This window comes from Hydra vulgaris, chromosome 04, assembly GCF_038396675.1.
Source record: "Hydra vulgaris chromosome 04, alternate assembly HydraT2T_AEP".
NCBI lineage: Eukaryota > Metazoa > Cnidaria > Hydrozoa > Anthoathecata > Hydridae > Hydra > Hydra vulgaris.
In genome coordinates this window covers 45,744,448-45,758,641 of record NC_088923.1, presented here as the reverse complement: position 1 = coordinate 45,758,641, position 14,194 = coordinate 45,744,448, and the positions used below count along the sequence as shown (strand labels likewise).

The window sequence follows — 14,194 nt, the reverse complement described above, 5'->3', positions numbered from 1 at the left end:
AGCAGCTTTTCAGATTACAGGTATTAATCTTCTTGGCTTTGTCTGCTACATTGATGGCTATCGATAAGCTAAGCTTCCGCTTAGCAAACAAACGGCAGACAATTTAGTACACTAGTTTAGGTCAATTATTTTTTTATAGATAAATATAGGATATGTTGGTGTAATGTTTTAATCCTTTAGGCAACTGATCTACTTAAATGATCAAGTTGCATTTATATATTGATACTTTTCTTGAGTCGCAATTTCAATTAAATGTACTTAAAAATATGCTATTCACTATATTAGCCTTTTAGATATTATATGTATATATATATATATATATATATATATATATATATATATATATATATATATATATATATATATATATATATATAAATTAGTAAAAAACACTTATTTAACTTTTTTCTTCAATTTTAAGTTTCACCATTTCTGGATCATCAGGAAAAGTATATATATATATATATATATATATATATATATATATATATATATATATATATATATATATATATATATATATATTGATAAATGTATATATAGATATATATATGTATATATATATATATATATATATATATATATATATATATATATATATATATATATATATATATATATATGTATATATATATATATATATATATATATATATATATTTATATATATATATATGAATATATATATATTTATTGATAAATGTTGTATACTGCTGGAAATACAACTCTCGTCTGTTTGAGAGTAATCAATATCTTTTTAAAAAAATAGATCAAATAATATTAAAATATTTTAAATACAACTTTATAATGGAACTTAAAATTTCATGCCATTTGGCAATCATCAGCCATATTATTCAAATATAAAATAAAAACCGTTATAAAAAATACAAGTTTAGCGTTTGCAACGGCATCTGACGTCAAGTATACGTGATCCAATATTTGCTAATCGCCGGAATCAAAGTAAGTAAAAAATTTTTTCTATGCCTACAAGCAAAAACCAATTCACTTTTTTTGTTAAGTAGTAATCGACTATCAAAAGTCATAATAAAATATTTTTCATTGATGCTAAGGTTACACTTTATTGTAGATGGATTATAAGATTGGCATCTTTATGTTCTACCTAATCATAGGCACCTGCGTCTTCGTGTTTCTAGTTTTCCTCGGAAAGTTCTGTATCATTCCTATACCTGGTTGCATTAAATGATTTAAGGTGGTTTGCTTATCTGAGCTTGAAGGCGTTTTCACTAATACCGCTGTAAGATTTTTCCGTAAAAAAGCGAAAAAATTTTCCAAAAGACTGCTCCTATTTATATTTTTTCATTTAAAATATTTTAATATTTAAAAGATTTTATTCTTAAGGTCTTTTAGAATAGAAGTCCCTGGCCCCCGGTGTCGTCGGCCTTGCATGTGTGCATATATAACTCCAAACTTCTCAGTCAATGTATGCATGTATAATTTTCTGCAACAAAATATACCAGTCAGTTGATGAATGTACAGAGAGATAAAAGTATAAAATATAATCTCTGTATAAAAAGAAAGCAAAAACGTAGAGTGAAAAACAGTTTAATGTAACCGTTTTAAAACGTCTCTTCACAATTGAACAAAATCTTTATTTTTTAAAAATTTTTTAAGATATTATTTCAATATAAAAAAGCTTAAAAAACTGAGAACTTGATAGGTTGTAAGGAATTAAAGGAACAACATCTTTATTTGAGTAAGAACTTTATATTTTTTTTTATAATCAAAATTTTTCTATAATCAAAATGCTTAAGAATTTTAAAACAAATCTTGATACTGTAACATAGATCGATATTAGCATTGTTTATTTTGAATGTTTTTTTGATTAAACATTTTGATGAGACTTACTTTATATGTTACATGAAGTAAAGTTGTAAAAATTTGTGTACAATCTTGTAATTGTTTTATCTTGAAAAACGGTTGAGTTGTGGAATTATTTGTTTTACATGGAGGTATATCTAAAAAGTGTAGTTTAGAGTTTTGCATATATATGCGGTAGTGGTAAAGTGCTCGCTTCATCAGCGAGAGGTTCCGAGTTCGATCCCCACCACTTTACTGGTAGTACCGTGCTCGACTTGTTTCTCCACGCAGCGGCCTTGTTTGTCAAGGTTCGTATTTTGGAGTTATAGAGTTGAGAGAGGGTTATACCACAAATAAGTAGCCTCCTCGTCTGTAGTGGCCTTCTCGGCCTTAAGCAGGTGAATTAACATAATATATATATATATATACACACACACACACACACATATATATATATATATATATATATATATATATATATATATATATATATATATATATATATAGATATATATATACACATATATATACATATATATATATATATATGTATATATATATATATATACAAATATATACATATACATATTTATACATATATGTATATATACGATTAATATTATATCTACATGAATACATTCATATAAACACACCTACATTCATATCACATATATAATATATGAGAGTGTATATAAAAAAGTGTGTATGTATGTATGTATGTATGTATGTATGTATGTATGTATGTATGTATGTATGTATGTATGTATGTATGTATGTATGTATTTATGTATGTATTTATGTATGTATGTATGTATATATATATATATATAAATATATATATATATATAAATATATATATATATATATATATACATATATATATATATATATATATATATATATATATATATATATATATATATATATATATACATGCATACATATATACACACATATAATGTATATATATATATATTACATAGAGAGTTTATATAAAAAGTGTGTATGTATATATGTATTTATGTATATAATTTATATATATACATAAATACATATCTACATACATACATACATACCTACGTACATACATACATACATACATACATACATACATACATACATACATACATACATACATACATACATACATACATACATACATACATACATACATACATACATACATACATACATACATACATACATACATACATACATACGTACATACATACATACATACATACATACATACATACATAACTACATAGATACATACATAAATACATACATTCATGTATACATGCATACCTAACTACCTACCTACCTACCTACATACATACACACGTACATATATACATACATACATACATACATACATACATACATATATGTATGTATACATATATATATGTATGTATACATACATACATACATACATACATACATACATACATACATACATACATACATACATACATACATACATACATACATACATACATACATACATACATACATACATACATACATATATATGTGAGTGTATATAAAAAAAAACTAGTGAAAAAAAATTGAGTGCTAAGAACTGTAATAGGTATTAAATACAGATAAAAGTTATCTAAATTTTTTAAAACGATAAATAAACTTCTACGCTCGAATAATTAGATTATGTGTTTTCAAAAGTATAAACAAAACACGCTCAACAAAGCACAACTTTAAACTTTTAAATATATTTTTAATCTTATTTGAGTTATTTTCTTATGCAACCAAGATCAACCTATTATATTTTCAGCCATAAAAAGAGTTAAAAGTTGTGATTTATATGGAAATATATATAAATAAACAGTCATCAAACCAAAAAAATTCGTTTCTACGAGCCGTAACCATTTTTATAACGCTTTTTTTTAATCCACCCCCCCCCCCTGCATTTTGCTATACATTTTTTTGAGTACCCTCCATCTCCCTAAAAGTTCCTACGCTTTTAGCCTATTTATTTAACATTTTGTGATATTTTTTTAATTTAATGTCTCCTTTATTTTATAATTGACCCACTGCCCTCCCATCTCATATACGCTATTTGCTGACCCCCTCTTTCTATCCGAGCGTACGCACTTTATGGACGATCCCTTAGAGAATTTACTTTTTATTTTCTTGTTAAAAATTTATGAAATTTTGTATTCACACTGAAGAAGATATTATTTACACATTATAGTTCTATTTTAAATATCGGTATTTTTAAATAAATGTTATACTAAACATTTTTATTTTTCTATGCTTAATTTGTCTTATTTCGCGCTTATCGGTTTTAAATATTTAAAATTTTTATGAACGTTTTAAAAAAACATATCCTTAAAACCTACATCCTTAAAAAATAAGATACTAGCGAATTCGCTAAACTTCCATTTTTTATACATAAACATGAAAGTTAGCTAAAAAAGATCACTGGATGTTCGCTAGAAAAGTATATATATATATATATATATATATATATATATATATATATATATATATATATATATATATATATATATATATATATATATATATATATATATATATATATATATATATATATATATATATATATATATATATATATATATTCTCATAGGGTACGAAACTTAATTAAATCGTACCCTATGAGAATAATTATTTCTACCATTGGTACACCAAACCACGGAATATCAGAATTCTTAGTTAAGACAATATAACCAGTCTTAAATGAAAATCCGACACGATTAAAAAACTCTTTTGACTTTATAAAAAAAGCTGAAAATTGGAATGTCGTCAACAATGATATTCAAGTGTCTTATGATGTTGTAAATTTGTACCCGTCAATTCCGTTAAAAGAAGCCACCGTTATACTTTTAGAACAATTAAGTAACAATTTATCATATAAAAACTTAACAAAACTAAGTATACCTGAAATAAAGCAACTCATAGAACTTTGCTTATATCAATGTTATTTTCATTGGAACAATGAGATTCACGTAATGGAAAACTCAGGACAAATCGGACTTTCTTTCATGGTTGTTCTCGCGGAATCTTTTCTACAATTCCATGAAAATAATGCAATTAAAATGGCTTTGACAAAAAATCCTGCACTTATTCTAAAATCATTTTTAAGATACGTTGACGATAGTCATGCAAGATTTCCTAACAACAAACAAGCAAGCAGTTCCAAGATATTTTAAATCAACAACATCCTGCAATAAAATACACAATTGAAGTTGAAAACGAAATAAAAACGCTTAACTTTCTTGATATAACCATTACAAATAACACACTAGGAAAATATGAGTACAAAGTATATCGAAAAGAGGCAACCACTTACATTCAAATTAAACCGCATTTAAATATTCCGATCCGAATGTTTTAACAGCTATATTTAAAGGTTTTCTCCACAGAGCTTACTCCATCTGTAGTAAACATCATTTACAAAACGAAATAAATTTTTTAATTGACATGTTTATTGAAAATGGGTACGATGAAAAGCTATTGAGGAATATTACACACCAATTTCATTAAAAAAGACAAAATAAAAACAAAGTTCCATCAGAATGCAACAATCTTCCTGTAGTGTCTTTACCTTGGGTACCAGGCCTTTCACCAAAACTTAGTATTTAAATCAAACCCAAATTTAAGATCTTTATTAACATCAAAAAACAAAACAAAACTACCAAGTACCAGCCAACCTGGAACCTATATAATAAAACGCAACTGCTCCAAAGTTTACATAGGTGAAACAAAAATGCAGGTAAGTACGCGGATGCATCAACATCAGAAGAGCATTAATGAAAAAAAACCTAATCAATCTGCATTAGCATTTCATAAAACCTTTTGTAAAGAAAATATTATTTGAGAAAAACAAGAACGTTAAAGGTAGAAAATAAAAAGTTTGAAAGAAAAATTAGAGAGGCACTAGAAATACAAAACAACATGTGCTCTGCGCGAAACGGCGGAATTAATCTTGATGAAGGCCAATATGTCAAAACTATGTTTTGGACGCCATTTTTAAAATTTAAAAATCAAAAAAAGCCATTCAACCGCTGACGTTAATAGTAACAATTTTATATAACTATAACGATTAAAAACTATTGTAATATTTTACAAGCTGATGATGCTGGTATCCATAACCCAGCGAAAATTTCTTATATAATAATGTTATTTGTATTGAGAGAAACTGTATTTCTTGATGTTTTAAGATAATATATAATATACTCTCATACAAGATGTCATCTTTCAAATATATATATATATATATATATATATATATATATATATATATATATATATATATATATATATATATGTGTGTGTGTGTGTGTGTGTAAAATGCAGACCAGATATGGTCCACGTAACGCAAAAAATTTCTTTTGTTCTATTGCGATGGCGAGAATAAGGAAAATCGAGAATAAGAATAATAAGATGGCTCCTAAATAAAATAAAAAGCGTTCTTAAATACATCGAGTAGTAATATAATTATTCCTGCTGCAAGTCGAAATGGCGCCTTTGCGTTGTAAAGAGAAAATTTTGAAATGTAGTTTGTAAACTTTAAAAGCTGTAATCAAAGTGGATTACTCTTTTAAAAGTTGACTGGGTAAGTTTTTATTATAACTGTTCAAACTCAAGAAGTAATCACAACAAAAATCACGATCTACGAAAAGTAATCATTTTTTGAGTACCTTAATACTATTTATAAATATCAAAGTTTTAGACAATCTCAACTACTTATTTGAATTTTATCTTTTGCTATCCCGTTTAGTTGTAGGTTTGGTAAGTTCTTAAAGAATGTTTATTTGGGAAAAAACTTATTATATCTCTCCAGGATTTTCTCTCCAGTGAGTCTGAGTTTGATTTATTTTGTCTCGTAGTCGAAGCGCTTTATTTTGTACGGTACTTTGGTGGCCCAATCCTGGATGCGTTCTATGGCATTTATGTATTTTTCAAGGTACGAGCACAAAGTAACTCCGAACTCGAATAGTGGGGGATGTAGGTGGTTTTAAACCTTTTCCATATTTTGATGTCGCTGCTAATGAAGGTGTATTTTAAGATTCCAAGAACATTATTGGCCTTGGCGGCAGCAATTTTGGCTTGATTCTCGTGTTTTAAGTTGTTGGTAATTTGAATGGTAATTTAATCAGAATTGTAATACTTTTAACAGATGCTTTCACAACGTGTTCGGGTGAGCTGTTGATAAAGGTTATGAAGAGCGTAAGACCTAGCACTGAACCTTGCTGAACGCCACTGATAACTTGTTTCCAGTTGGATGAAGTGTTACCAAGAAGAATGCGCTTAGATCTATTTAAAAGAAACGCTTTTATCTAGTTTAGAATTTTACTTTGAAAATTCAATTACGATTGCAAAACTTTTGGACTACGATTTGATCTAACGATTTCTAAAAAATAATGGCGAGTGGAGCAGCCTCAGATTGGCACATTTTTTAAGTACAAATGGGCTAACATGGTCACCTCCAGTTGATAAGTGTTTGTGAACGGAATCATAGGTGAAAATAACGGAAGATATTAAAGTGGTTTCGCCTTTGACGAAGAGAGTTAGAGACTGATCTGACGGTTCAACCGCGAAAACTAATTAGTCGTTGGTTATTTTTCTAAAGAGTAAGCAAATAGAAGCTATTCGATTGCTGACGGTGCGTTTTCTGTTATTATAAGAGCAGAGATATTTAAGGTTTCATTTGTTGGCTATTTTGTGTACAAATTCTCTAATTTTAATGCAGGACAATTTTTTGACAAGGTTTTGAGTAAGATGTTACTCTCTGACAAGAGGCACGATTTACCATTAGCTGTTGCAGTTGAGGTATCAATTTTTTTTTTGAGTCTGGTTAACGAGAGAAGTTTGCTAGTCATCCTGCATTTGGTCGGTTCAGAGGGGGTACGCATACTATATTCGTCGGAGCATTCAATATAGTGGTCAGAGAAGGTTTGGTAGGTTTGAAGGTAGGATTCCTCGGCATATTGGTCTTTAAATAAATTTACCTAATCAACTTGGGAGAGTTTCTTGCTTAGCTTGGCGTTGTTACCTTTTTTATAAATGATTTCGAGCTGTAAAAATGGAGAGAGTTGTAAGCGTTTTTGGCTAATTGGTGTTGCTATGTCAGAGTTCAGTGGCCTTGTGAGACGCTTCCAAGAAGAGGACCAATATTAATGCGGCTTATTCGATTAGCAGCTTCTCTAACTACCGATGCATCCGCCATAACAATTTTAGGGATTGAAAATTATTAGTTTAGAGATACAGTAGAATCGCTCTAATTCGAATTTTATGGGGAAAAATAAAAGTTCGAATTAGAGAGATTTTCGAATTATAGAAGGTTGATTTTTCTTAAACGCATTTCACGGTGACTTTGCATTTAATCGAGTTATGGAGGTTTTCGTATTAAGGAGATTCGAATTAGAGAGATTGTACTGTAATAAATTTGGTTAGCGTAGAGCCAATATAAATAAGATAAATAAGATATAAATAAAATTACATCGCAATGTAATTATCGCTCTTTTTTCATGACGTCATATTAAATTGACTTCCTTGAAAAATAACTGTAAGTTTTCCCTAAAAAAGTAAATTTAAATCTAAATAATGTTACTAATATGAATAATTAGATAAATGATATTATTAATATTAATAAATTATATTAAATATAAACAATTTAAATTTAAAAATGGAAATGTAAATTTTCCGAATTATTAACTAGAAAATTTTAAATCTGAAAGGGGAAATATTTATTTAAAAAAAAAAAAAATTTCCTGAAGAAAACTTTAGGAAAACATTTTGGGGCATTTCCATTTGCGCGCATTTTCACATTTTTTTGTTTTTTTGTTTTATCAATGGGGTGTTCTTGTTTTTAACATCCCAGGGGCCGGGACATATGAATACTATTGTGATTTTCTTAAAAACAATTATAACAAAAATGTTTTTATCATAATTTGGGCTACCTAAATAAATTAAATATATATATTTTTATCATTTTATTTTGTGTGTGTGTTATTGTCGCAACAGTTTGAAAAATATACAATAATTTTTAAAACGCTATACTCTAGCTAGAAATATTTGATGAGTGCCATTTCTCTTCAAAAATATATTAAACATGAGTTGTAGATATCTTCAACAATTTTGCAAGTTCTGTGCTTAATTTCCGTGCGTGATTATTCATAAACTGCATATAAATGATTGCTCTGACTAAATGATACATAGTGCAATCCCACAACTTTCTGGAAATCTTTACTAATATCTAAAATATTATTTAAAGTACAATAGTACACAACTGAAACTTATATATTTTTAAGGAATTAAAGTTTATTTTATCTAGTAACTAAAATTTTCATTTTTGTGTTTCGTGTGTGATTCCGCTTTCAAACTTAATTTATTCTTTGATAACATTACTAATGTATGCCATTGTTTGTTTACAAAATATTTGTATAGATTAGAATTAAATGAGAGAAAATTAGAGATCGCCTGTTTTATTATTATAAAAATAATATACAAAACATATACGAGTATCCGTGCGTGATTTTTCAGAAATGCCCTTTGGGGATTTCGGCTTCTTCAGTCATTTAATCAACGGAATATTTATCGGTAAATTTACCGGTAAATTTTATCATAACAACACTACTAAAAAATAATGTTGTTATTGACTTTGACTAAATTAATAAAAAGTTGACCAGTTGAAAGTCGAAATTAGTCGACTAAGACAAAACGAATCGTGGATTTAATCGACTATGACTTCCTACTAATCAACTAAAAGTTTTGCAACTGCTTTGCACTTTTGGACGATCCGTCTATAAAAAGTCTCGTTCGGAGAGAAGAGAAGCGCAAGTTTCACTTATGAAATTTGCGCCCAATGATCCTCCCCTTGATCATCAAGTTGATGTCTCTAAAAATCACGTGTTGACGTAACATCGGAACTTAAACTTTTATTGATACGTAAACACACATACAAAAATCTGATAATATAACTTAGCTTTCTCTAAAAATGAGTTGGTTTAAAGATTTTTGGTTATTATCATGGAAAAATTTTCTTCTTCAGAAACGTCGTCCCATTTCTACGGTTTTTGAGATATTTCTTCCTTTATTTTTTATGGTAATTTTACTTACTCTACGAGTTACAGTTATAAAACAGAAAGAAGATGTTGAATATAGATGGTCTGGTTTTAGTATTACTGACAAAATACCTGTTGATATGTCAAAAAATTGGAAAATTGCATTTGCTCCAAATAATACTCGGTACTTTTCTATTATGTCTAATCTAATGTTATATTTAGATGTTTTTATAACTCCATTTAATACTGAAAAAGAATTAGTTGATGCAGTTGTTACGGATTTGGAAAAAGATTCACATCAAACATTTTTATGTGGAGTTATATTTGATGAAACTTCCACAAAAAAAGACTTTAAGTACAGACTAAGGTTTTCATCTAATCCACGTAAAAAAATGAACATCCCTGGAATTATACCTCAGACTTGGTATACTGAATTTGTGTTTCCGTTTTCATTCCAAGGTTTAGGGCCACGAGCAAAAAATTCGTTATATGGCGGACCTCCAGATTATTTTAGTGAAGGATTTCTTTCGGTTCAAAGAGCTATTGATTTAGCAATTATTAAAAGCCAAAATGACTCATTTAACATTCAAAACCTTGATATTTCTATGCGGAGATTTCCCTATCCAAAAGAATTGCTTGATCCTTTTGTTGTTGTTATTCAAGGCACACTTCCTTTGCTACTGATGTTATCTCTCGTTTATACTGCTCTTTCTAATGTTAAGAATATTGTCCATGAAAAAGAGCATAAATTAAAGGTATTTACATCTTTTTTTATATCTGTTTATATATATATATATATATATATATATATATATATATATATATATATATATATATATATTTAATTAACTGATTGTCAAAAAGTTTTTCTGTATTTTGTTGACACAAAAAAAAAATTAAAATGCAAGACCGGAATTTTTTTTTAATTATTTGGTAGACTGCCTGCCCCAACCAAACCCTCAGTCGATGTAGCAGCACTCTGTTGCGAGTCAGGCTATTTGTCAGTCGATGTAGCAACACTCCATTGCGAGTCAGGCTATTTGTCAGTCGATGTAGCAGCACTCCGTCGTGAGTCAGGCTATAAGATAGTCGATGTAGCAACACTCCGCGCATGATTTACAGTAAAAAAAATAAAAATAAAAACATTTTATTAAAAAAAATAAAAATAAAAACATTGTTTATATTATTAAAATATTTAATTGACCAGAATGTTTTTAAAAACATTCTGGTCAATTAAATTTGTGTTTTTGCAATTTTTTAAAAAAACAATCAATTTGTAATTAAATTAATGGTTTTAACTTTATGACCACACAGAAATGTTGGATGAAAGTCAAAAGTAATTAAAAGTGACATATTTGTTGGCGAAAGAATCATTTTTTACCTTAACGTACTCCCAAATGCAACAATTTATATATATATATATATATATTTATATATATATATATATATATATATATATATATATATATATATATATATATATATATATATATATATATATATATATATATAGATCTATAGTTTGTTGGCTTTGGGAAGAGCGGAAGGAAAAAAGTGATTCTTACGCCAACATATACGTCACTTTTAATTACTTTTAACTTTCGTCCAACATTTCCGTGTTGGACGAAAGTAAAAACCATTAATTTAATTACAAATTAATCGTTTTTTAAAAAAACCACAAAAACGCTAATTTAATTAACCAGAATGTTTTTAAAAACATTCTGAATGTTTTTAAAACATTTTGAATGTTTTTAAAACATTTTGAATGTTTTTAACAATATAAACAATGTTTTTATTTTATTTTTTTTTAATAAAATGTTTTTATTTTTATTTTTTTTAATAAAATGTTTTTATTTTTATTTTTTTCACTGTAAATCATGCGCGGAGTGTTGCTACATCGACTATCTTATAGCCTGACTCGCAAGGGAGTGCTGCTACATCGACTGACAAATAGCCTGACTCGCAAGGGAGTGCTGCTACATCGACTGACAAATAGCCTGACTCGCAAGGGAGTGCTGCTACATCGACTGACAAATAGCCTGACCCGCAAGGGAGTGCTGCTACATCGACTGAGGGTTTGGTTGGGGCAGGCAGTCTATCATTATTATAAAAAAAAAAATTCCGGTCTTGCATTTTAATTTTTACTTTTTGTCAACAAAATATGGAAAAAACTTTCGGACAACATCTAAGGGTTCTATATATATATATATATATATCTATATATATATATATATATATATATATATATATATATATATATATATATATATATATATATATATATATATATATATATATATATATATATATATATATATATATATATATATATATATATATATATATATACATATATATGTAAATTATGTTAGTGTATTTTAAAAATAGAGTGCTCAATGTTCTTAAAAAACAGAGCAATAATAAATTAGTAAAAAACACTTATCTTACTTTTTTCTTCACCTTGAAGTTTCACCATTGCTGGATCATTAGGAAGAGTTCCATCAGGAACTCTTCCTGATGATCCAGCAATGGTGAAACTTCAAGTTGAAGAAAAAAGTTAGATATGTGTTTTTTACTAATTTATATATATATGTATATATATATATATATATACATATATATATATATAAATATATATATTTTATATATATTTGTAGGCCTTTGTGGTAAGTGAGAGCTTTATCTCTCGCCCACACTTCTCTGAAATGATTTATGGAAGCAATTTACAGCTCTCGCAAAAGCGTTTTTTTTTCTCTGTATAATTATTATTGTAACTAAAATAAAAAACGCAAAGTCATTTAAATTTAATGAATTAGATAATAAACAGGCACAGTTTTTAAAAAAACACTGCAATTAAAGACGCTTGTTATGTTATATTATTGTAACATTAACGTTACAAACATACGCTTGTAACAAGTATAAAACCAAATTTTGTATTTAATAAACAATTTTATATAAATAAACATATAGCTTGTGCAAGAAGCAAACGTTCTCATAAAGAGCAGTTTAGAGGAGCAACTTGCATGGCTCGCCATGTTGGTTTTAGGAGAGCTTTTCTTCGCTCTAGCACTCATTTAATCCTATTGAGACCTGTATATACAAGCCTTCCCAGGAAATGCGTGTGGTTTTTCATTTTATATGTCCCCATGCATGAGTATTTCATTTTAGACAACTTGGTCATGGCGGTTTGCAAGTTTTATTGTATATGTTGGTGAAAAAAGTTTCAAAAAACAAAGAAAGCAAAATAACAAAATAGGAAATTAAAATAAACTTTAATAAAAAATGATAATAACAATAATTTAAATACTTTGTATACTGTTTTTATTTTTGTTTCTTCATAGTGGTTGTTATTTTTTGCAACAAAATTCGGTAACTCAAAGCAAAAAAAAAAAAAAAGCAAAAAAAAACAGTTTTAAACATTAAAATGAATGATTTTTTTATATATTATTTGTTTTTTTTAAAAAAAGAAAGTGAAAATATAAATTGTCATCTGTTTGTAAAATATATTTGTATAATTTTAATGTAACAAATATATATCAAGTGTTAAATTAAGCAATCACAATTTGCAAGCTCTGGAAAAATATCTGGTCTTCAAAATTTAAGTTTATGCAAAGCTGTGTACTTTGTTTTTAAGGAGCAAATTATTATAAGTTTGTTAGCGAGAAAGTTATAAAAAACAAAACAAAAAAATAAACTTACGACTTCAAAAGTAATACCACTCTACTCACTAACTGCATAATAAAAGTAATAAAACTATAATAGTGTTATTACTTTTATAAAGCACTTAATACTTTTAAAGTTCATTCTTTGTTCAAACAACATTAGTAATTGCAAACATTAATTAAAGTAGAAAAGCATCTAGAAAAAATAAAGCAGATATTAAAATATTGTTAATAGCTTCAGGAACTTTTACAAATCACTTATACAACTTTATAAAAATGTACTTTATAAAAAGTTAAGTGTTATGAAAAATGTTACTAATAGTCCTTAAAAATGAGCGTTAATTTTAAAATCAACCAATAAACAGTTTTTATTGTTTGATTTTAAAATTAATGCATGTTTTTATGGACCAACTTTTTATACATTATGTTTTTATAAAGTTGTTTATAAGTTGTAAGTTCCTTAAGTTTTAAGTATTATTTGAATATCCATTCTATTTTTCTATATGCTTTTCTACTTCAATTAAAATTTGGGATTACTTATGTTGTTTGAACAAAGAATGAATTATAAAAGTTATAAGCGCGTTATAAAAGTAAGAATGCTATTATAGTGTTATTACTTTTATAACCGCACACGTTTCCTAGGAAGGCTCGATAAATATATATA

The 14,194-nt window shown here is 27.2% G+C and overlaps 1 protein-coding gene across 1 annotated transcript in view; it reads left to right on the top strand.

The window, feature by feature from the left end:
- Positions 1 to 9,726: 9,726 nt before the first annotated feature.
- LOC100197302 (phospholipid-transporting ATPase ABCA3) overlaps positions 9,727 to 14,194 on the top strand; it is a 131,277-nt gene continuing 126,809 nt past the window's right edge. The window contains exon 1 of the mRNA XM_065796441.1: positions 9,727 to 10,623. Coding sequence (XP_065652513.1) covers positions 9,802 to 10,623 — 822 coding nt within the window. The 5' untranslated portion in view covers positions 9,727 to 9,801. The remainder of the gene's footprint in view (positions 10,624 to 14,194) is intronic.